The 22589-nt window shown below is 49.3% G+C and overlaps 7 protein-coding genes across 10 annotated transcripts; 3 read left to right on the top strand and 4 right to left on the bottom strand.

The window, feature by feature from the left end:
- Positions 1-1376: 1376 nt before the first annotated feature.
- Positions 1377-3765, bottom strand: ONS95_003523 (uncharacterized protein). Its single transcript, XM_058496838.1, has 7 exons — positions 2956-3765; positions 2739-2908; positions 2684-2691; positions 2484-2633; positions 2177-2435; positions 1875-2125; positions 1377-1815 (listed from the first exon to the last, which is right to left on the bottom strand). Exons 1-7 carry the CDS (start codon positions 3464-3466, stop codon positions 1539-1541), a joined length of 1626 nt encoding a protein of 541 aa, XP_058352780.1. The 5' UTR covers positions 3467-3765; the 3' UTR covers positions 1377-1538.
- Positions 3766-4220: 455 nt separating this feature from the next.
- Positions 4221-6569, top strand: ONS95_003522 (uncharacterized protein; the record flags this gene model as incomplete). Its single annotated transcript, XM_058496837.1, has 4 exons — positions 4221-4502; positions 4550-5213; positions 5277-5797; positions 5853-6569. The coding sequence occupies 4 exons, from the start codon at positions 4221-4223 to the stop codon at positions 6567-6569; spliced, it is 2184 nt and encodes a 727-aa protein (XP_058352779.1).
- An 858-nt stretch (positions 6570-7427) lies between these two features.
- Positions 7428-9063, top strand: LAP2_1 (Leucyl aminopeptidase yscIV; the record flags this gene model as incomplete). The annotated part of the gene is made up of 3 exons (XM_058496836.1): positions 7428-7526; positions 7597-7914; positions 7972-9063. 3 exons carry the CDS (start codon positions 7428-7430, stop codon positions 9061-9063), a joined length of 1509 nt encoding a protein of 502 aa, XP_058352778.1.
- An 840-nt stretch (positions 9064-9903) lies between these two features.
- On the bottom strand, positions 9904-13104 carry ONS95_003520 (uncharacterized protein; the record flags this gene model as incomplete). The annotated part of the gene is made up of 1 exon (XM_058496835.1): positions 9904-13104. The coding sequence occupies one exon, from the start codon at positions 13102-13104 to the stop codon at positions 9904-9906; it is 3201 nt and encodes a 1066-aa protein (XP_058352777.1).
- A 2667-nt stretch (positions 13105-15771) lies between these two features.
- Positions 15772-17405, top strand: ONS95_003519 (uncharacterized protein; the record flags this gene model as incomplete). Its single annotated transcript, XM_058496834.1, has 3 exons — positions 15772-16080; positions 16178-16355; positions 16519-17405. Exons 1-3 carry the CDS (start codon positions 15817-15819, stop codon positions 17403-17405), a joined length of 1329 nt encoding a protein of 442 aa, XP_058352776.1. The 5' UTR covers positions 15772-15816.
- A 735-nt stretch (positions 17406-18140) lies between these two features.
- ONS95_003518 (uncharacterized protein) lies at positions 18141-19001 on the bottom strand (the record flags this gene model as incomplete). Its single annotated transcript, XM_058496833.1, has 1 exon — positions 18141-19001. One exon carries the CDS (start codon positions 18999-19001, stop codon positions 18141-18143), a length of 861 nt encoding a protein of 286 aa, XP_058352775.1.
- Positions 19002-19152: 151 nt separating this feature from the next.
- On the bottom strand, positions 19153-21492 carry ONS95_003517 (uncharacterized protein). Of its 4 annotated transcripts, XM_058496829.1 has the most exons (6): positions 21247-21492; positions 21142-21194; positions 20908-21083; positions 20230-20840; positions 19927-20121; positions 19153-19832 (listed from the first exon to the last, which is right to left on the bottom strand). In XM_058496829.1, exons 1-6 carry the CDS (start codon positions 21421-21423, stop codon positions 19428-19430), a joined length of 1617 nt encoding a protein of 538 aa, XP_058352771.1. In that variant the 5' UTR covers positions 21424-21492; the 3' UTR covers positions 19153-19427. The 4 variants fall into 4 exon arrangements, with proteins under 4 accessions (XP_058352771.1, XP_058352773.1, XP_058352772.1 ...); XM_058496831.1 differs by having other exon boundaries at positions 20908-21194; XM_058496830.1 differs by having other exon boundaries at positions 19927-20840.
- Positions 21493-22589: the final 1097 nt, after the last annotated feature.

Below are 22589 nucleotides of genomic sequence, written 5' to 3'. Positions count from 1 at the left end.
TCAGAGTGCCCCGAGGGGATGCGCTGGAACCCATTTTTCGGCTGTCTTCCTATCAAAGGTTCTTCAGCTGGTGAGTACGCGATCAGGGAAAAAAAACGTTCGAATATAGGACGCTTTGATCTGATGGCATTGAACTACACATACAGCCTTCTCGATGACTCTCACTGGCATCTGCTGAAATCTTAGGAGAGGCTTCCCGCTCCATGTGCCCACCGGGTTGGCATTGGACTCCGCCCGCAGGCTGCTTTCCCGACAGGTCTTCAATTGGTAAGTAGCCGATCGGAGAACATTATCTAAGTATTGAATCAATCTGAATTAACACTCTCCAGAAGAAGACCTAGTCCGTGGCTCTTCAAAAGGTTGCCCCCCGGGGTGGCAATGGAACCCGTTCATGGGCGGTTGTTTCCCCAACGGAAGGTCTTCAATTGGTAAGCACTCAAACCATGCCACACTATCTTCTGTAATAAGATCATTGTTACCTGACTAAATTCAACAGCTAAGATCCATGACCCAATCTGTCCGGACGGGTGGGTTTGGAAGCCAATTCTCGATGAATGCTTGCCTGCCTTGTCTACAAGCCATGCGCATGCCTATCAGGACCCAGGATGTCCGGATGGGTGGGCTTGGAACCCAATTCTCGACGAATGCTTGCCTACCCGTTCGCGCGCCTATGCTCTAGACTGCCCCAAAGGATATATCTGGGACACACTCTTCAAGGAATGCGCGGACTATGCGTTGGTTGCAAGTGGTATGTTCGCCATTTCCCTATTTTGCAACACCGTGACATGCTATATAGGAAGGAAACATAGCTGACAATTCATCGATATGTTAGAGATGAATCGTAATCGCGATGTAGGATGTCCACCTGGCGAAAGTTGGGATCCGTGGGTGGGGGGATGTAGACCCTAGATCGTTTAACCTGATAATGTAGGTTAGTCTTTGGTTCTAGTTGTCTTTAAGCTTGAGGCTGATCTGTAACGAGATGAATGGAGGTGTCCTCATGAAAGGGAATGCTTTCGTGTTGATCCAGGGCAGGCTTGCCATCGGATTTAGTTTGTTTCTTTGCCTTTCCTCTTGTCTGAAGCGAATTTGCTTGGTCTTGAGAGAAGTGATGGGAGTGGTGAACTTCGGCTGGTGTGCCTTGATACACGCGAGGGAAGAAATGGCAAGTGTATTAGTCGAATTTTCGATTTCGACAATAATAATCACTTTGCCCGTCTCTGTGAGTGTGCTGCAGTGCCTTCTGTGATAACTTCGAGTTTTTGGAGCTAGAAAAAGGGTCCTGAGGGTGGATTTGGGTGCGAAGGAGGAGGAGATTTGGGAATGGGGGAGAGCATGTACTTGTATTCGTGAGTGGGAGGCAGGATGGTGTTGATAAGGGCGTAAGACTGAGTGACATTGATATAAAGGAGCAAGGGTGTAAGTAGGTCAAGATAGGTACACGAACGATGAAAGTATTGGCAAGGCTGCTTGATAGCCTTAAGCCTTCGATTAATTTCTGTTGAAAACCAGGTGAATTGCTCCAACATAGGTGCGTCTTATGACGGGATACCACCGGGACTAGTCTGCTTCTTCACCTCCTCCACCTTACTCGCCCACCTATTTCTAATCCTCTCCGCACCATCAACCTTCTGAGGATACAATATCCGCTTCAACGCAATAGCTCGAATCATCATGCCAAACACGTAAATCCACATCATAACCAGTAGCACCGCAAGGACAGTACCAAAGATCCTCAATGCGCGAGAGTCGAGAGAATTGGCTATTGCAAAAGTAGCGGTCACGAGGGCGGTGTTCGGGAAGACAAAGGAGAACCTGGGTTAGAGTATTAGCGAGGAGTTTCAAGGGTAGACAAGGAAGGTATAGGGACTTACCAAGTCATGTCGAAATGTATCTGATGCTTGTCATTGGGTCTGACGATCTGGAAGTGCGCGCCGACACTGACAAGGAAGAACCAGAGACATAATCCCCATAGCCAGATACCAACGAGGAGCGAGATGAGCTTAAGAACAAACTCGGCGTTGTCGTTTCCGAAGTGGACATTTGGTGATATCTTGGAGATACCCTTATTGCAAAGCAAGACTAGGCCTGCGACGGTGAAGCCTGATGGACCTACGGAGACAAACTGTAAAGTTTGTATTAGCGAGATTGCTCCAAGGGGCTGTGAAGTACATACCATTCCAGGTCTAGTGGTCTCCCGTGGTAGCTTCTGTGTCATGAGACGATAAATGAACGCAGAGTATATCATCAAGCTGACGAGAAAACCGATACCCTGAATGCAGACAGCGCCAAAAGCAATGGCAATGGAATTGATTCGGTCTGCTGCAGTAGCATCGGGAAGGGCGGCGATTAAGTTTGCGGCGAACGGAGCGACGAGAAGAAGTGGGTAGGCAGGGAAAATCCAGATAGGCGTCATCATATGAATTGGGAAAGATCTGACACAAATTAGTGCAAGTACAGACGTAAGAAAAAGATGAACGAACTGGGTGGACCAGATGATCAGATATATGCCTGCGCTTGCAATGACGCTTATTGCGACATATGCCCAAAACAGCACCTGCATCACGGTGTGAAACCATGGACCAGTATATGGAATGCCATATTGAGAGAAATTAATCAGGATGGTGCCGAATCTACAATATGTTAGAATTGAGATTTCGATTGGTGATATACAAGCACTCACGAAACAACCTAGGGGTGGTTAGCAGTGAACTGACAAAGCAGGAGAAGGGGCTTACAGAAGCAGGAATGAACAGCGATTCAGATGGACTGATAAATGATGCTCTAAAAGACCCTGGTCGAAATTTGAATTTCATGGTAATGAAGATGCAGTTCACCAAAAATAGGACCAGATTGAACAGGAATATGATCACGCCAATGATCCGTAACCATTCGGCTTGATATGGAACTGAAAAATGTCAGACAGTGTATTCCTGGAGAATTGTATCGTCTTACTTCCACTTAGTACATTTGCAATTCCGCCTGGAGAGAAAAGAAAGTCAGCAAGAGGCTGTCTCATAGTATGCCAACAGAAAATCAAAGTCCAAAACCAATCCCGAGACCGGTGTGAACTTCCTGCAATTCCAGTAGCTGCGAGCACAAGCTCGAAGAATGACATACCCGTAGCCATATTCATGGTGAACCATGTCCAAGTATAGCATGCAATTCTGTCTCGAAATCCAATCTTCGCAGATCCGCCTCTCCCAGCTTCTAGGTCATTGGTAGCTCTCTCTTTGCTCCAACCATTACTGGTCTGAGGACTGGTCTCAACTTCCGAATTTGTTGTGTCTACATCTGCCACATCTCCCCTTGCATTATATCCCGCTCTTCTTCTCTCTCCAACATTATCCGTATCGAGATCGCTAAAGAATGCTGGTGCATCTTCTAGCGATACAGGAGATTCGTAGCCATTCTCTGGAACTCCGTCTTGATTCAGCCGTCCTGGTACAGATGCCCGAGTTGGCATTTCGCAAATATGCCAGCTTCGGGAGCAGTGACAAAGATCTTGGATATGGCGTAGAGACCGAGGAGGAGGAGAGGTTCGAGGGATGTGAGGGCGTAGCTGAAGTTCACCAGAGTCGTGATGAAGATAAGGAGATTGAGCACGAGAGATCCAACATTACTCAATGCCATGGTGAGGGAGGCAAGATGGACGTCACCGGCGGGTCGAGACGGAAAATATCTGATGGGAATAGTGTGGAGGTTGCTGGTGAGAAGCGTCGTGTGTGGTTGTGTGTAGGCTTGGAGGGCTGCTTCTAATCCGTTATTCTCGGCTGGTCGGGAGCGAGCGTCATGGTCTGTCTGGTCAGGGTCAAGGAAAGTTGCGCCAAGGACCTGCAAGCTGACCAAGTGCCCAATGACAAGACGGGAAAGCGGATGTGGCGGCGGTCTGGGACGGCAGAAACAGCCGAGCTAAACCTTGTCTGTCCAGCCTTGTCTTCTTTCTTGGCCACTGTCGTTCCTCTTCTTCTCTCCTTTTCCCCCCAACACCATCATTACAACCTTCAGCCAAGGGGCTCTGGACACCAAGTCACCAGAAGCCTCTCGGGGTTCAATGCACTGCTATTCACACTAACGATTCAAGCTTATATTCTCTTGCAGGCATTCCCTTGGCGTCAGTCATCAGCCTCGTTGTCTTTCAAGCAACTCTGAATGCAGATGGCCTTTTGAGTCCTCAACGACAGCCCCTGTTATGATACAGCTTGGGATATGTTTCTGCCATGTCTTTCAGGCTTCTTGAGCTAGGCAGATTCAGTCTGATCAGCACTTCCCAGGCTTTGAAGCTCGAAGTTGTGTCAGGCGTCGATATTACAGGTGCACAAAGGCTTGTTGTCTTGGATGACGATGCATTGATCAAAGCTGTTACCTCGAGACAGTTGTGGGTCTCTCGAGGGCGAGGCTTCCGAATTGACATTGAAGTGTTGCTAGACGGTAAGACGCTGGACAGGAGTATTTACTTCGAATTGCTAGAATCCTTGGGTTGTCTCATCCGAGATAAGAAGGTAGGTTTCCCGTCATGCTTGCTTTTAATTTTACTCATAATTTCTAGGAATGGAATCAACTCTTTCTCTCTGCTTCCTTGGAGACTCCCCCTGACATCCCTTCCGTACGAATGCCGCACTTCTCCATCCTTCTGAACAACAGCACAAAGCCAACTGAACCTGGAGTCGGTCTGGCGGAATGGATCGGGAACATCGACGTGGTACCACCAAATGGAGTCTTATGTGCTCAGCTTGAGAGGATACAGGTCCAATTTAATTTCATGCCTACACTGGAGGCAGCAATTGATGGCGTGCCAGCCCCTTCTGCTTTGAGACCAGCATCGCCTGATGATATTCTACTTGATTTGCCGCCGGATACCCTCCCTAGATCTACGCATGAGCGAGATTCCCAGAGTCTGGACCTTGCCGTACAGCTTCTCAAAACCCTTCCGGAACAAGTGGCGAGTTGTTTCGAGTCCCCTCATACAACTGATAATCAACCTTTACATATCGATCCCCCACCAATAATTGACCTTAAAGTTAATAGCAGTAATGAATCCGTATTGGTATCTGCTCCAAGCGATGGCGATATTGGATCGGGCAACAGTAGTAGAAGGATCTCTGAAAAGGCTCGCATTGTCCTGGATGCTTGGGTTGGCACGCATCGGGATAATCTCTACCCGAGCATGGAAGAAAAAGAGAAGTTGATGGTTGCCACAGGCCTCAAGAGAAGTTAGTTGGGGTTTCTCTATCCCAGCTTAACATCGCTAAACATTCTACTGATCGTGCACCTAGGTCAGCTGAATACCCAGCTCTTTAATTATCGACAAAAACTGAAGAGAGGCTTGCTCCGCGACGTCCAAATGCAGAACCTTGAGGGAATGCTTCTGGGTGGCCAATACAGATATGATGCATGCGAAGGTGGCTGGAATGAAGGCAAAATGCTCTTAACTGAGCACATTGACCGATCTAATGTGGAAGAGCATGACGAGGAAATGATCTTCTCACAGATGGCGAATGACGAGACACTGCCTCTTTCACAATCTTCCTCTATATCAACTACTTCTTCGACAAACACTACCATCTCTTCGACTTGCTCGAGTTACACATCTCTTGTTCGCCCCAATCTTGACGGAAAGTCGTTCTCCCTCAAGTTTGCTTTCACGTCTGCGCTTGCGGATGAGGCATTTCGTACTTTGATGGGAGCTGCAGTTCCTAAACGACTATCAAGGTTCCAAGACTTTCAACTCAAAAGTCTCCCGCAAGTACCGATGTCCACCTTTGTGCCTAGCATGTTCAGTCCCGGCTTCAAGAATGTAGGTCTTGCTAGAGTTAAATGAGCTTCATCAAATTTTAACACATTGAGTCCAGTCAATTGCAGGTCATTCTCGATTCCTGCCAACTATAAGCCATGCTTTATGCGTTTCGATGCCACAAAACGTGCAGACGCCCAGCTTACGACGAAAACTTTTCCAACTCTCAAGTCTAGAATCGTCCCAGCTTCCAGATCCTAGCAGCCAGTCTGGGAAGCCTGGAACAGTTCAAAGGCTGTCCTCTGTGGTACAATCCAGACTTTGGGGCATGATGCAAAGAAAACTATTTGACAAAGCGGCCGGGCGGAGACTTTGGCGGCGATCAACACCGGGAGACGAAGATGAGAAAAGTGATGTCGAAGATATGTTTGCAGCAGTCGAAGATGGAAACAATTTGAAGATGGATGAAGATAATGGGATGTCTGAGGAGGAAATGCTTTTCGGAGATGACGAGGATGATGATTTACTGCTCGATGATGACAATGATCAGTACAATGCAGATTGGGAACGACGTGCCATCGAGGACAAGACAGATGATATGCTTTTGGGAGACGACTGGCAACAGGATTGGGCTACTGCTCCCAAAGAAATACCATCTGAAGAGAGCCGCATGGACATGGAGACACTGGAAGAAAGTGATGACATCACGCAATCGCCCGAGAGCGACAGAGTGATGCTGATGGATCAAATCGACAGGGACATTTGGAAGAAGTTGGACGGAGATATCGGTATACAATGTCTGGACGAGAGTGCAAATGAAGAGATGTTGATCTAGGCAAACAATTGGCTCGTCTTCTCATCGATTCTGCAAGTCAAATCAGCCGTGAAAGACTTACTTTTCAACTCTCTTCGGATTTTCCCCGGGGCGACGATGATGATGGCTCAAATTTTCTCTTCTTTATCGCAATCAGTGCCAACTGCGCCAAGCACCAACTTTATCGGTATCACTCTGGTAAAAGGTGGCAAAACTCTCCATTATGCGGCAATCAATCTCCGCCCCCTGGCATTACAGCCGTACCCCGCAAATCGTCCCATTGTTTCCCTCTGATAACCGGAGCACGATCTATTATGAGGAGACAAACATCTTGGCCCTCCGCACTCCTTCCTCTCCAGTGTACGCGGCTCTGGGCGGACACTTGGCACCTCCCCATTCTAGCTTTGTGGCGGAAGAGAGTTGTCGATCACGCGAAGCTTGGCAATCTGCATTGGTGCATGTGATTGGACGAGAGTCATAAACACCGGCTAATGTATGTATGCCGAGCCTCGTACCTTTTCCAACACCAACAACAGGCAAGTTTATCAATTGACGTTTCCTAAGAAGTCTTGGAGATGTTTGTTTTATGGATCGGATGAAAGACGATGGTACGCCACATCCCTTGTCTCCTTCCTGGAGTGTGTCTAGTGCAAGGCTGCTAGTATTCGGCTCAGCCTCGAGGACGGGGCAAATGCAGCTAGCTGTATGGCAGTATGGGACTGATCAGCAAAGAGAGGCATTCCCCCGCTGCAAGTAGGCACAGCTATAAAACTCGCTGCTCTCCCATGTTCCTTTTCGGTTTCTTTAAGCTCCCAGTCCTTGCCTGACTGTAATTCTTATTCTTTCATTTGAGTTTGAATTCCTTGGATACCCTTCACGATGAAGTTCCAATTGCTTGCTGCCTCTTTGGCTGCTGTCTCCTCGGTTGTCTCCGCCGAGGAAGCTCTTGAGCCCAGAGCCCTGCCTCTTGTTCAATCGGTAAGCTTTAGAAACGTTCCATTTCTCATCAATTGCAGACAATATCGTTTTTAAACTAACAATCACCCAGAACCAACTCCGTCGCGTTCTCCTCCGCTCAGAACTCCTCGCTAAGGCTCGTACACTCGAAGGCTTCGCTTATGCCACTCCTCAACGGAACCGTCAGATCTTCACTCCAGGTCACAAGGCAACTTATGAGTGGCTCTACGAGTCTATCAAGAAGCTCAGCGACTACTATACTGTCGAGTACCATGAGTTTTTGACTGAGTCTGCTACGGCAACCGTGACGGTTGATGGTGTCAATCTTGTTGCCGAGCCATTGACTTTCACGTCTAGTGGGAAGCCAACTGGCGTGGTAGTCGCGGTTCCCAATCTTGGTTGTGATGCTGTATGTTGTCCCATTCCCGTCCCTTTTTTGTGAATTCAAATGCTGACATACCCACAGGCCGACTACGCTGGTCTCGACCTCACTGGCAAAATCGCCCTCATCTCCCGCGGAACCTGCAATTTCTCAGTCAAGACCCTCTTCGCCGGCTCAGCAGGAGCAGTAGGCACAATCGTCTACAACAACGCCGACAGCGCCCTAGGTGGCACCCTCGGCGGCGAGAACCCTGCCTTTGTCCCCACGGTAATGATCTCCCGCGTCGACGGTCTCGCCCTCGTCGCTAGTTCCCAATCCTCCACCAAGACCGCCTCCCTCGACGTCCTAGTTACCGAACTCCCAACCTACAACGTCATCGCCCAAACCAAAGGCGGTGATCAGAACAATGTCCTCCTCGCAGGCGCGCACTCTGACTCCGTCAAAGCCGGCCCAGGAATCAACGACAACGGCAGCGGGACCATCGCCCTCCTCGAGATCGCCCAACAACTCACCAAATTCAGCACCAAGAACGCCGTCCGCTTCGCGTGGTGGTCTGCAGAGGAAGTCGGCCTCGTCGGCTCAACTAAATACGTTGAGTCGCTCTCCGCCGAGGAACTCGCCAAGATTACCCTGTACTTGAACTTTGACATGCTCGCCTCCCCCAACTACGTCTACGCAATCTACGACGGCGACGGATCCGCCTTCAACATCTCTGGACCTCCTGGCTCGGCTGCTGCCGAGAAGCTCTTCGAGGATTACTTCACTAACGACGCCGGGCTGAACCACGTCCCCACCGCGTTCAACTCCCGCTCTGATTACGCTGCTTTTGCAGCGGCGGGCGTACCTGTTGGGGGACTCTTCACCGGTGCGGAGGTGCTGAAGACGGAGAGGGAGCAGCAGCTTTTTGGCGGGCAGGCTGGTGTGGCGTATGATGTTAATTATCATGCTGCTGGAGATAATGCCAAGAATGTTAATGTGGGGGCTTGGATCCAGAATAGCAAGGCGATTGCGCATGCGGTTGCGACGTATGGTGTTTCTTTTGAGAGTTTGGGGATTGGGAAGAGGGAGGAGAGGGTGGCTAAGAGGAGTATGTGGAAGCAGGAGGTGCCGAGGGAGGAGGATCATGAGAGTCATCATGTTGGTGGGGGGTGTAGTCACTCGGTTGAGTTGGCGTAGAGGGGGTTTGTTTAACGAGAAATGAGATTATGAGTAAGCATGGGCTGAAAGATGTGGAAAAAGTAAGGCTGTATATCAGAATCAGACCCGAAGGAATAAAGAAGATTTCAAGCCTCGTACCTTACGAGCTTTTCATCCTCAATCTATTCATGATATCTTTCATTGGCAGCTACGCGGGCGAGACTCCTGCTTACTTATTCACAGGGTATTGCAGTAAGCGAGGCAGTATTTACTTTTCACCACCCCACCTCACCCCACCTCCCCCGGCACTCGACCATCCTCCAGCTCAAATTAATTAGAGACTACGAGCGTGATATTTGTTATAACTTATAGCTGTGCACTTCTCCATTGATATTTTCGCCCATCTGACGTACTGTACCTCAGAAGACAGGTTCGACATAAGTCATGGCAAGTCAAGACCACCGGCTTTTGTATCGCAAAATAATTCAGCAGGGTGCAGAGAAAGAAAGAAAGAAATTGGTGGATGTCTTGTCTGCTTTGCTACTTATCTAATCTTCTCTACTGGTAATACACGCTTCTTCGTCCTGGCCAATATCCTTGCGCACAGGTTCGTACCTTGTCTTACAGCCGCTTTCTCACTTTCGCTACTGTTCGACATCACTACATGTTTCGTTCAGAAACTGTTTGGGCGGCTGAAAGTCCAGTCAGGGATATCGGCCACGATGGTAGAATGTCTGGATACTCGCTTCAGGGCGGTCTTTTCTTCGACTCGTCACTTCGTCATTGTCGTGTCAGATAGTCTTCGTGGAAGTATCTCGTACAATCGATATTCGTGGCTGTACAAAACGTCTACTTCTTCCTTTGTGTTCCCATTTACAATCACCAAGGCTCGCGGCTGTCCCATCTCACGGCTTCATCGACCGTCTCCATCGGAGCAGGACTCGTACTCGTTTTGGTGTGCTCCTCGGTGCCGTGATCGTCATCAGCGGCGTGGTCGTAGATTGTTTCTTCTTCCCCTTCCTCGTCGTCGCCCCCCTCAAAAAGGTCCGCTTCCAATTCAGCTTGCACGCCATGTGTCCACATCTCATCCTCCTGCGGATACACACCAAGAGCTCTCTTCTTCTTCTGTTTATCCTGCTCCTTTTCCAACTCCCACTCCCGCTCCTTCTCTCGCTCTTCACGATCCAAAAGCACTTTCTCCAACCTAGTCAGCTGTCCCCTTTCCTCTCCTCCACTCCCTTCTCCAACCTCCACACCATCCCCAACAACCAACCCATTCCTCCCACAAAACCCCACAAAAGCCCTCCAATGCTCATCCTCCATCAACACCTCCCCTCTCCCAATAACCACCAACCCAAACCTCGCCCTCGTCAAAGCAACATTCATACTCCTCCTCATCCCCACAATGCCCTGACCCGCACGCACATCTTCTACCACAAATCTCCTTTTCGATCTCGTCGTACAAAGAATAACCACATCCCTCTCCAACCCCTGAAACGCCTCCGTAGGTCCAATATCCACATCCCACAACCCAAAGCGAGGATCCCGAACAATGGAACGCAGGCGCGCGACTTGCGCTTTGAAGGGCGACATGATGCATATGTCTTTTTGAGAGACGAGACCAGAGTTCACGAGGCGGGAGGCGTACTCGCATGCGAGGTGGGCTTCGCCGGCGTTGGACCAGCCCCCGTTCTCGAGGTCCATGCTATCTTCGGAGGGGTTGTTGTGGAATAGAACTGGCCAGTTTGGACGACGCCAGCCGGACCAGGAGGCGAGACAGTCTGTGTTGGTGGCTTCGGGTTCTAGGGTGTCGAAGTAGAATCGTGAGGAGGGGACGGCGAGGATGGCGGGGTGGGATCTGTAGTTTCGGATGAGGTTTGCGAATGCGGGTCGTGCGATGGGGAGCATTGTTTGTTTGAGGATCTTTGGCTGGCGTTCACCTGATTTGCCTCTGGATAGTGGGTGTTCGGAATAAACCGGTCGAGCAAAAAGTCGTGCGAAGAGAGAGGTCTTGAGGGGAGATGAAGCGAGAGATGTGCGTGGGCCGAATTGATGTTCGTCGCCGGCCATAATGACGAGGGGCTGGATTGCAAGTTTTGCCGAGCCTGGAGGAGGTGCGACGATGGCGAGGGGGATGAGAGCTTCTGGTTCCATGGCTTGAGCGGCTTCGTCGATGAGGAGAGCTGTCCAGTGGAGATCGATGACTGCTGGTGGAGTAGCATGTGGATTGATGGAGCAGCGGAGGCCGTATTCGGCAGCGATCAGGTCGACATTAGACAAGCGTGAATGGAGAAGCAGGGAGGCATCTCGACAAGTCGTTACAACTACTTTACAAGCCATGATCTGCTGGAATTTGGGAAGATCGAATCTATCTTCACATATACAGCAGAATGGTAGCACTCCTCCTGGCACTTCAGCAAATGGCCGTGAAGATCGATTGAGGCGCAGAAGTTCATTCCCATTGAAATGGGGCCTAAGCCGCTGAACAATCATGTCTGCTGCAGGATCTGATGGAGCGCAGAATAGAACGTGAGAGACCCCATCAGAGCGTTTGACAAGCTGAAGAGCGACTTCCACCAACGTCTTTGTCTTGCCAGTACCAGGAGGCCCAGATACCAAGAACGGAAGGGTGCCATAGTTACGCGAGCAAATACTCTCAATTGCCTTCTTCTGCTCCCGGTTAAGTTGCTCGTCGAAGAATAGCTGCTTGAAATGATATGAGTTGAGCTTCGTTTGTGTATCGCAGTCTGCTTCGATCGGAAATAGCATTGATTGAAGCCACGGAGCGTTAGGAGGACTCTGGAGGGCAATGATCTGTTCAGGACCTAAGGGCTGAGTGAGAGATTTGGCTAGCGACTGAGTGATAACACCATTCATGGATGGATATCTAGTTCTGTCGGCGTGTCTCAAGACTTCCTGAACAATAGGCAGTACATCCTTCATCGGTCGGTATCGCTTCATCGGGACCAGGAATTGGATGTTAAAGCGTGAAGATGATCGAACCCACTCCCGTACGAGAGGAGTTCCACCGACTCGAATAATCAATGTAATATCCTTCCGTCGAACAGCCAGCACTCGAGCATTGTATATGATTCCCGTCCAGCCAGGTGCTGGATCACCCTGGTATCGACGTGCTAAGGTCGTGTCCAGTCCGTAGTCAGGGGGTTGATCTGCTGGTTTCATCCAGGAATCCATGCCGAGCAGTCTGTTGTACTTGTCATAGATCAGCTCTCGAAGTTGGATAATGTCGTCCTCCTCGATATAAGGGCTGTTCTCTCGCAGACCTGGTACCAGGATTGAAAAGGTCGTCGAGGGGCCGTTCGGATCGTAACTTGGTTTCTTGATTCCATGTCCGAATAGTGCGTAGGTCTCATTTTCTTTCCCCTGACTTGCAATCTCAGCTTCAAGGTGAGCTCGAAAGTAATACTCGTATGTAGTATGCATCAATACATCGGTCAACTCGAGAGATGCCAGGGCAGTAGGAGTGATTGTGGGAGGTGGAATTGGTCGAGGTATGGCAGGGAGGAAATCCCAGCCAAGACAACGGCCTACATATATCTCGAAATTGATATCTTTGACACCTTGAGTATCGATTACATGACCTTTGAGCTCATTTATCACGGACAGCGCTTCCGAGACAAAAGGCCGGGCAAACACATTAAGCTCATGGCTGCTGCCTAGCGTTGTCGTACTTTGCTGTGAAGCTGAACTTTGACTACTCTTTCCATTTTGCAATATAGAGATTGGAGGTCGCTGTGCGGGAGGATCTCTCAGAGACAGCGACGATTTGGATTGGTGCTCGAGATCCGAGCCGGGGATGGAATGATCTCCGTCAGGTGGGGGCCGTACGATCGGTATGGCTTTTGATCTTCCTGGTAAAGAGGGGAATTCTTGCTGGTCTGCAATTGCTGGTGGTTTATTCTGTATTTGTGAAAGTTGGACACTTCGGGCGATAGGGTGATGAGGATATGGTTGCGGTTGCATCTGTCTCAAGGCTGAGGCGGGGTGAGGACGAGGATGGTGGGACAGAGGGGTTGCCATCGTTTGACTTTGATTATCGTTCCATGGTGGCACCAGCATTGTGGTAATGCTTGCAACACTTTGCTGCAGGGAATGAGAAGCAAGCACACGCAAAAGCAAAGTAGTTCAATCGAAACAGGAAAAAAGGATATAACAATACGTTAAGGTAAGGCTGCGTTTGTTGCCTGGTCTGGGGCTGATTCTGATTTGTCAGCAGGGCAGACAAAGAAAGTTTGGCTTGGCCTGGATGCGGACAACAACATCACGTGGATGGACGCTGGAAAAGGCATCGGGCATGACCAAGAGCAGTTGAAGGAGCTTTTGAGCTCAAATGACACCTCGCAGCATGCAGTAAGAATGATGGATCTTCGCCAAGCAGGTCAGGCAAGTAATGACGCTAGGATTCGGCTGTCCGACCCCAGTGCATCAATGTAACCAAGTTTAAATCAGTGGTTTTATTTTTAAGGGACCAAAATTGCTCTTGAGTTTCTGTAAGCATTACTGGTGGTAGCAAATTCCCATCTAGGCGAAATAGAGACTAAATCATCTGAACAGCACGTTAGGCAGGTACTTCAACCGCTTTTGAAGGCATATTTCCTGGCATGTCATGTTTCCCGATTTCTCAGAGCAATATTCTTCTGTCCCTCGTCCATATCAGAAACCGAAGAACATAGAAAGGTCCATCAAATCTGGACAACATTGCCGGTATCCTGAAAGTAAACAGCTTAGGCGAAGGAGGGGCAATTGACAAGGATCGCGACCCGTGATCTGGAGATTTCCCTGCCGCGTCCCAACCGCGGGTCGCGAACAACACCACCAAGTCCGAATTGCGACAACAGTGATGGGGCTTCAACACAGCTAAGAACAGCTCCAACATTCATAAACACTGCCATCATGGCCTCTATCTCAATCCCCACATCCTCAGCACTTCGCCACGCCCAAATCATTCCAGCAGCACACCCTGCAGTCTTCAAAAGCCTCCATCGACTCTCGCGCCCCTCACTCCTCTCCCTTGTCCTCGACTGGCTCGACGAACGCAATCAAGAGAACACAGGCCCATACCTCCTCTCTCAAGACGACGAAGATGACGCGCAAGACACCTACCCTCCGGTGTCTTCCCTCCATGCCCTCCGCGAAATATACACCGACCTCCAAGCAAACAAAGGCTCAAAACGAGATGTAGTCGACCGGATCATCGAAGGGGACTGGCGCGGCGGCATTTCGTTGTATCAATTGGCAATGGCAGACATGCAATATCTCTACGACCATCCTGCATCTCAGAAATGGACCGCCTTGAAGATTGTCCCACTCACGCCATCCGAAGACAAGAAACCCACTTCAATACCACGATTCCATCCTGCGACATTCCTACAGAATCTCCAGCGCGAAGTCCTGCCTGATGTTAAAGCGCACTACAATCTCGACCGCCACTCTACATTACCGCTTACAATTCTGCGGATATTCATATTGGAGAGTCCGTACAATACCACACTTGCATTGCAAGGGAGGCAGAAGGCGTTTGATTCCAGCAAGACATTCTACGTTGCTTTCCCAGACTGCAGTCCATACGTCTATGTCTCCCTGGCCGCCGCCACAATCCCAGGTGCTGCAGCAGACAACAAAAGTCTTCGCAAATTGATGCTCGAAGGCATTCCCAAAGCGTTTAGCAAACCCCGCGAAAGATACAAGCTGGAATCCACCAGTCTCAGTGCCAGGAATCTCGATGCTTTAATAGAGCAACGAGGTGGGGGAAGGACGAACGCGGCGGGAGGAGGATGGAGTGTCTATGTCTCGGACGCGAAAGCTACGAACAATCCACTGAACATCCAACAACCCACACCAGAGTCATCTGTTCCGGAAGAAGAACCTGACGAACCTTCAACTCTGGGCATGAAACGCAAGCGTATTTCTGATGCCAGTGTTGTTAAGCGCCGTAAGTTAATCGCCACATCACGATTTGGAAATACCGGTCTACCGAACGACGGGAAGGGAATTGAGCGACTGGACATTCAGATCCAAGACATATTCCCATCTTCGACGCCTGTTGGGGAAGAGGATATTTGGAATCCAGATCCGAGTCCTACGTCCAATCAACAGAAAAGGGGTAGGAGAAGTACTATCAATTTTGAGCAGGCTGGTGAGGAAGAGGTGCAAGCTGAGGGATGGAGACCAGATATCAGGATTACATTCCAAGGGTCACATGTCTTTGCTGGTATCAGAAAGTTGGTAGAAGAGGGCGTTGTGGATGGTGAGAAGATGCCGGGATGGATGACGGGTGAAGAGGGAGTTAGTATTGGTGTTGTAAAAGATGGAAGGATCAGAGGGTTTAAGGGGAGTGGGATGTGAGACATGGGGGATTCGCTGTGACTTGTTGGCCATGATGTTATGTGTACTCTAAGTGGGGCTGGTTTATTTGGCATGGCGTTTTGGTACTTGGGGGTGGGTGTGGGTGTGATATCCTGGTTGACATTGCTAGTGTACAAAGAAAAATTATGAACGAGATGATTCCAAAATACTCTTATTGTCGAATGCTTTCTGTTTCACATTGCTGCTGCATCCAAAGACGCTCGTAGAAGTCTGAAAAGCTAAGTAAACAAAGGCTCTTTCCCCCTCCTTCAACCGAGACCACTTGCCAAGCAAGCCCCACAAAGTCCAACATCCACCTGCAAACGAAATGTCAGCCTCGCATCGCCAGCCTTGCTGCTTGACTCACAAACATCGTCCCCCTCCATCATTCTCTCTCGCACAGCCCACCATAAGCTCAATTAATTAATGATCCTTTCCTCCCGTCTTCTACGCCCCATTATTCGCTCTACGAAAAGAACCTGCTCTCCAAATCCTTCCGCAATCCTCCGAACTCTGTTGCGACAACCACCACAGCTACGATACATTGGGTTCAAGATGGCGATGGAAGAGCCTCCGTCGCTGGCGGCGGATAGTCCGATAGGTTCTGGAAAGGAGGTAGATACACCGAATGGGGATGTGGATGTGTCGGGACAGAATAGTATGCAGACGTGGGAACCTAGATTTGTTGATGTATGTGGTGCTTGCATTCTGCCAATATCGCAACAAGACGGCTTCCTTCTCTTATTACTCTCTATCCTGCAAATGACTGACTGAAATCCTTCTGCAGATAGGAATTAACCTCACCGATCCCGTCTACATAGGCCTGTACCACGGAAAGCAACAACACCAAAACGATCTCGCGGCTGTGGTACAAAGGGCTAGAGATGTGGGATGCGAGAAATTGATTGTTACTGGGAGTGATTTGAAACATTCGAAGGATGCTGTTAGGTTGGCTGGAGAGTTCCGTAAGTGTTCTCATATTTGCGGTTTGGCGTTCGATTGTCAGAGGGGCATGATACTGGCGATGGTGCCCTGCCACGAGGGAAGAGATGCACCAGCCGTCATGTGGACTTTTGTTCGAGGAAGCGGTGCAGAATACTAAACCATAAACTAACATCTGCTTCACAGCAAACACAATATACGCAACCATCGGCGTCCACCCATGTAACGCCCAGTCACTCACTCCAGAAACCCTCTCCCAGCTCACGACCTTCGCCCAAACCTCCACAAAAGCCGGCCAAGCAGTCGCCTTCGGCGAAATAGGCCTCGACTACGACCGTCTCGAACTCTGCCCAAAAGATATCCAACTCCGCGCCTTCGAACAGCAACTCTCCCTAGCAGTAGAACTACAACTCCCGCTCTTCCTCCACTCCCGTGCCGCACACGCCGATTTCCTGCGCTTACTCTCGGAACACGAGAAAGATCTCCCGAAACGAGGAGTCGTGCATTCATTTACCGGTACTATGGAGGAGATGCGAGAGTTGGTGGAGAGGGGATGGCATATTGGCGTCAATGGGTGTAGTTTGAAGACGCAGGAGAACTGTGATGTTGTGAAGGAGATTCCGCTGCATAAGCTTCATCTTGAAACCGATGGTCCTTGGTGCGAGATTAGACCTACACATGCTAGTTCGGCTATCTTGGCTAAGATGCGTGAAGATCTCGGGTTTGCTCCTAAACCGAAGGGGAAGCCTGGGAATGGGAAAGGAGCAAAGGTGGATGCTGTGGAAGGGGAGGATCCTGGGATGGGATGGGGTGGTGGCTGGAAGAGCGTGAAGAAGGAGAAGTGGGTTGAGGGGGCGGTGGTTAAGGGGAGGAATGAGAGTTGTTTTATTGGGAGGGTGGCGTGGGCGGTGGCTGGAATTAAGGGGTTGAGTGTGCAGGAGGTTGCGGATGCGGCGTGGAGGAATTCGGTGGAGATGTTTGGGCTGGGTGTTGGTTTGGATGGGGAGGTCCAAGAGGAGGAAAGCAAGGGAAAAGCTTTGAGAAATGGAGTTGAGGGGTTGAAGTCTGAGTGAGCCTGGGTCTTGAATATCCCTTGGAGGAGTCGTAAGAGCTGATTTATCAGGAAACATAGAAGCGCAGAAGAGGGACGGGCAGGTCGGGGACTCGTTATACCCAAGCAGCATACATAGACCACAATAGAGCTTGCGTTGTAGATCTAGATATCAGCTTCTTTGCTTACTTTAGAACCGCCCTGCAGATATTTGTCACTTGTTACCAATGTCCTAGTGCATCTTCTTGCGTCGTCGCCACTGGAATCTCTCACTCCTCGACCTCCATCCCTGGGCCTCGCCCTCCACTTCTTTCATATCGACTCAACTCATCACCTGCTGAGGAAGTGCACTTATGAGGATATGCACTTATGATCACCTACAAATGTCCCGACAATGCTTGTGAAGGGTGCAAGCGGTGGTAGCAACAGCTGAAAACATAGTGATTCACTCCGCAACAAACCAGCAGATGTGTTGGTAGCGCCATTGAAACTTGTGCTGGGATAACACAGAGTGCTGAGATGCGGTAGCGTAAAGCCTTTTAGGTGCAATATCAGTGTCGTGCTCCCGGTAGAGTTTGAAGATGCCATCTTACCAGGTCGGTTTCCTGCTCTCAACCAAGAATCCGCGCGCAACGTGGATGGTGTTTTGAACCGTAGTGTTGTTGGCATCAGCCATATTGATGTTGCCAGGGAGGAAAATTGTTGGCCCGGACTAGATTTTCCGAATAGCGATCAACTTACTCAATCGTGTGGTTGTTCATACAGGGTATGATATATCACTAGTCTCACGTTCGTGAACTTTCATCCAACTCGAGCGTCGCGTGCTCAGGCTCATAGCCCAGTCAGACTTCTCCATGATCGTCAAGGACTTTGGCTGTACGAGATCTACCACGAGATCCTTATCCTCTAGATCAGGCATTTGCTCCCAGCAGTTCATGGCATTCAAGATATCCCCACGATTCCGCATCAACCAAGGATGCACGGTGGTGACATATTCATGAACAGTGACAAAGCCTGGGCCAGACGGAGATGCCGTTACCAGCAAGCCTCGCCTCTTGCCCCTTGGTCGGTCGGTGCCGCAGCACTTTAGCAAATGCGGTGGTTCTCTATCATTCTCCGGATCATAGTCAGGCAAAGTGCCATACTTGAGAATGTCGCTCTCCGTGTATGAGTCGGCATCGGAATGATTTTCGTGAAATTCTAACCAGTCCGACTCCCAAATGTTCAAGTCAGCGACATTTACTGTGATTTCTGACACAGGCGGGTATGTCGCTGGCGACTTTGAGACGACGTGCCACGGTGTATTAGAACCTCCGCCCATCGAATGCTGGAAATACGGTTCCAGGACGTCAATGTTGTAGGCAGCGGCCATGACGGAAAGAGATGTCTCTAGGGAACCACCATCAAAAGACCAAACGATACGGACGGCGGCGAGAGTAGGATGAGGCTTGATACTGCGGCTGCGGAGTTCTGAAAATGTTGGATACGTCTCCCGTTCTGGTTGAGAGACCGAGTCCGAGTCCGAGTCCGCGTCAGATTCAAATTCTGCTTGTCGGTGGAGAACGAGTCGAAGCTGTGGACCATTTCCAGGGTTGGGAGTGGCGTCAGATGTTGACATTATTATTGTAGCTAATTATCTGAACTTTGAAAGAAGATGATTGCAGACCCAGTGGGCTTGATGAAGCTTGTGTGGGATTTGGCGGGGATGCAGGCAGGGGCGGGGAATGGACGATTGGTCAATGCATTTCATGTAACCCCAAACATATCAACCAATATTTTGAGGTCATCTCAAGACTCTTTGCTCTTCCACCTTTGCGTATTATCCTGTCTGTCTTACACTCTACTTCTCTATATCCATAACTGACCACTCTTGTTTAGGCATACAGTGGCGGGGTATCTTCAAGTGAGAGCTGATGCCTCCACGCTAGGGTACCATTACTTACTGCCAACTGCTTCTCCACAGCACGACCACTCAACCTCCACTCTTCGGATTCCGAAATACTTGAAATTACAGCCATTCAATGCTACCTTCAATATGTTACAGTCATCGTTCCTGGTCATCGTTTATCCTAACCCCATCATTCGCCCTCACCTCATCTTTCATCCCCACCTGAGGTCTCACCCCCTCCTCATCTCCCCTCTTTTCTCGTCTCGACCTTGTCCCCAAAATCGACCCACATATAAAACCAATCATCCACCCAAGATACCCCAAACAGCTTCTCCGTCTAGGTCGATTATTATCAGAGTTCTGCTGCTGCAGTGTCTTCTTGGGCTTCTCATCCTTTCCCGAGGTCAGCCAGCTCCTCCACGGTAAGAAGATAACCGCTGCCCATAAGATGCAAACGAGAAGTGTCAATGGCAGTGTGACGATCCAATACTGCTTGAATCCGTTCTTGATGGTTGGTGTCCGGCTGTCTCCCCATTCGAGGACGGGCATGGCGAATATTGCCTGTGTACGAACGTATTTATGTTAGTGATGCCGACTAGCAAGTTATGTTGTCATTTCAGGACATTAACACAAAGTAGCACAATACAAAACGTACGGCAATAAACGTCCCAGGCAGGAAGAACATTGTCAAAGTCGCAATCGTCTTCATCGCAGAGCTATCTCGTTTTGTATCCAGAGCGATTTGCCGCATCACGGCGCTGTCTTCTTTTGACGCTTTGGCGATTTCGGCTGAGCTGGTGGCGATTGTGATGTTTGTGTGTGAGTCTTTCTGAGCCATGAGTTGATACACCTGAACATGGTATCTAATGTCAACAACCTATTCCCTCCTATGCTGCAGAACAAAGGCGAGGGTGTTTATGAAAACGAATTTTGTGTATGAGTTGCTAGGAAGACATACAAGCTGGCGAAACGCCTCTGTTCTTCTCTGCACATGTTCACCATGCATGAGCGCTGCATCGATTCCAGCCTGAATGTATTCGAGCTTCTGGCGCACAAGGCTCTGCCCTTGGGAAACCGTTTCTCTCTCACGGCCTTCTGAGTGACAGCTTGCAAGCATCGTATTCCAGTTCCCGAGGACTTTAAGAGCAGCAGACAAGCCTTTCAGCAAGAAGATTTGACTCGAAGTCACATCACCCGAGAAGTTGAGCTGGCGAGTCAAATCCGTATAGTCGAGTTTCTGAAGATCAATTTGCGGTAACGGGTAGTTCTCAGTGGGAAGGAATTGACCAGTCGCCTCTTGGATACGGTTCACTCGGCTGTCCTGTCCGACAATACCACGCCGGCCTTGTTTGAGATTCTCTCCGATGACGTAGATGGGCAGCAGGAATGGAAGGAGGCACGTTTCGGTGTCCGAATGGGGAGACTTTCCCCAAGATAAAAGGTCGGGAAGGGTGTCATTGTCGAGGAGAAGGATACCGTAAGTGAAATTATTTTCTGGGGCGTACTTCAAGGCGAGTTTGAAGAACCTTGAGCCTGTCAAATTACTACTTCCATTGAACATAAGTAGTCCTGTGGGCATGTCAGCCACGGTTCTAGGATAACGTTCATGTAGTCATTGACTATGTAGTGCACATACCTGAAGAATCACGCCCTTTCTTGACTGTCGGGTATATACACGCTGGCAAAGTAAGCTCTACCAGAAGGTCAATGCATTTCTCTGGCAAAGTGAAATGCCTGATGACCGCGGCCAATGAGTTTGCGGTGATTGAAAGTACGATCCCTCGTTCTTCCATCCATGTTTGGGGTATGACTCTTTCCAATTCATTGTAAGTATTAGAGTCAAACTTCAAATAAGAGCTCTGGGTCTCACAGTATTCGAAGACCTTGCGAGATCCGCTGGCCGGACCTTTGCGACTCAACTGGCTTCATCATTGTGAGTAGAGCTACGAGAATTAAGCGAATGAGGAGGTCTTACCTTCTCAACCCAACTTGATAGAGACCCATCATCTACCTTCCCCTCAACAAACTCAACATGCCCATCATCTGCATGCTTCAAAAAATCCAAAGTATGACATTCCGTGGAGTCAGAAAAGCTGACTGGCCCAAAATATGCCGTCACAGGAGTGAGCAGCGAATAATTTTTGGTGGTCATGATCCGACCCAGTGGTTCGAAAAAGAAGAGCACAAGCTAAAGATCAGATGCGGGGAAAGGTTTCTAATATATGCCAAAATTTAGTCGTGGCTGGAAAAAATAAATTTTGCGGCTGAGGAATAGCAGCGAGACAGAATGGCTTGTGGCGCGCTAAGTCTCATCCAATTCAGACGCCACAGCTGCAGCCCTTTCTGCTACACATTCTGGGAATCATAAGCTGTACACATCCTGTTGTCTAGATTCCAGAAGGAGTATCTGGTCTACCATTCAACCTAATTTTCCTATTTTGCTCCGAAACTCCTAGGCTCATTCATGGATGAAAGTTTAAAGTTATGAAAAGTACCGCTAACTTCCTCTTCTTATAGTTTACCTTTCTGTCTTATGAAACAAACCTTGGGCAGAGGGATTGGTCGCTTGCATGATCGAATTTTGTGCATAGAAGCGTGGTTGGAGGGCTTAAATCACGTGTTTTGGATCTCCCGATAACGTTCCTACCTTACCTGCAGAGCAATGTAAAGGAAATATCCCTTGTAAATGAATCTTTGGTGGGTATCATTTCAATAGGATATTCTCAATCAAGGGTGAACGATCTCAGATATTTAAGTACCTGCCTCGTGTAACATATCACGTGTGACTAACATTCGCTTCGGGGCCTTGAAATGTACCTAGCGCCAGGTGCCTACTTCATGATCTTTCATTATATGTATGATCCACAATGAGCGATGCACACATCTCCAAATGACCCATCTCAACACCCTCTCTTCCGCTAAACCCGAATTACCTTTCTATCTTTCTCAGACCCCCAGGCGACCAATTCAGGGGTGCGGGGTTCTTGGGATGGAGGTTCTATGGACCTGCGCATTTCTGAGATTGTGGAATGGTCGTTGCAACGATCATTCCTGAGAATACAATCTCCAATATGTTAATGATTGGAGTCTCTTGAGTGAGGACCTGGGGCCATAAATGGAATGTGGAATCTTTGCCATGAATTTGCCGAGATAGCGAATTTCTAAGCCACCAAGAATCCGAGATTCAATGTAGGGTTTCACGAGCACCACTTATCACCACTTAATCATGAGTCTCATTAAAATCGAGAGGTTCTCGTCAGAACCTGCGGCTACTTTTGGCTTTGTTGGCAATCACCTGGGACGACTCTGGGCTTCGTC

Source organism: Cadophora gregata, assembly GCF_030347475.1.
Source record: "Cadophora gregata isolate MNR1 chromosome Unknown scaffold_13, whole genome shotgun sequence".
In the NCBI taxonomy this organism is placed as follows: Eukaryota; Fungi; Ascomycota; class Leotiomycetes; order Helotiales; family Ploettnerulaceae; genus Cadophora; species Cadophora gregata.
The sequence above is the reverse complement of the archived record's forward strand: the minus strand, read 5'-3'. Positions and strand labels throughout refer to the sequence as shown.

Excerpts from the sequence above, each read along its gene's own strand:
- ONS95_003517 (XM_058496829.1), bottom strand. The coding sequence starts at position 21,423 with ATGACCACCAAAAATTATTCGCTGCTCACTCCTGTGACGGCATATTTT. Across the intron at positions 21,195-21,246 it reads TATCAAGTTGGGTTGAGAAG|CCAGTTGAGTCGCAAAGGTC; the intron begins GTAAGACCTCCT and ends ACAATGATGAAG. Across the intron at positions 20,122-20,229 it reads CAGAGGCGTTTCGCCAGCTT|GTGTATCAACTCATGGCTCA; the intron begins GTATGTCTTCCT and ends TACCATGTTCAG.
- ONS95_003523 (XM_058496838.1), bottom strand. The coding sequence starts at position 3,466 with ATGCCAACTCGGGCATCTGTACCAGGACGGCTGAATCAAGACGGAGTT. Across the intron at positions 2,436-2,483 it reads CTGATCATCTGGTCCACCCA|ATCTTTCCCAATTCATATGA; the intron begins GTTCGTTCATCT and ends AATTTGTGTCAG. Across the intron at positions 1,816-1,874 it reads ATACATTTCGACATGACTTG|GTTCTCCTTTGTCTTCCCGA; the intron begins GTAAGTCCCTAT and ends ACTCTAACCCAG.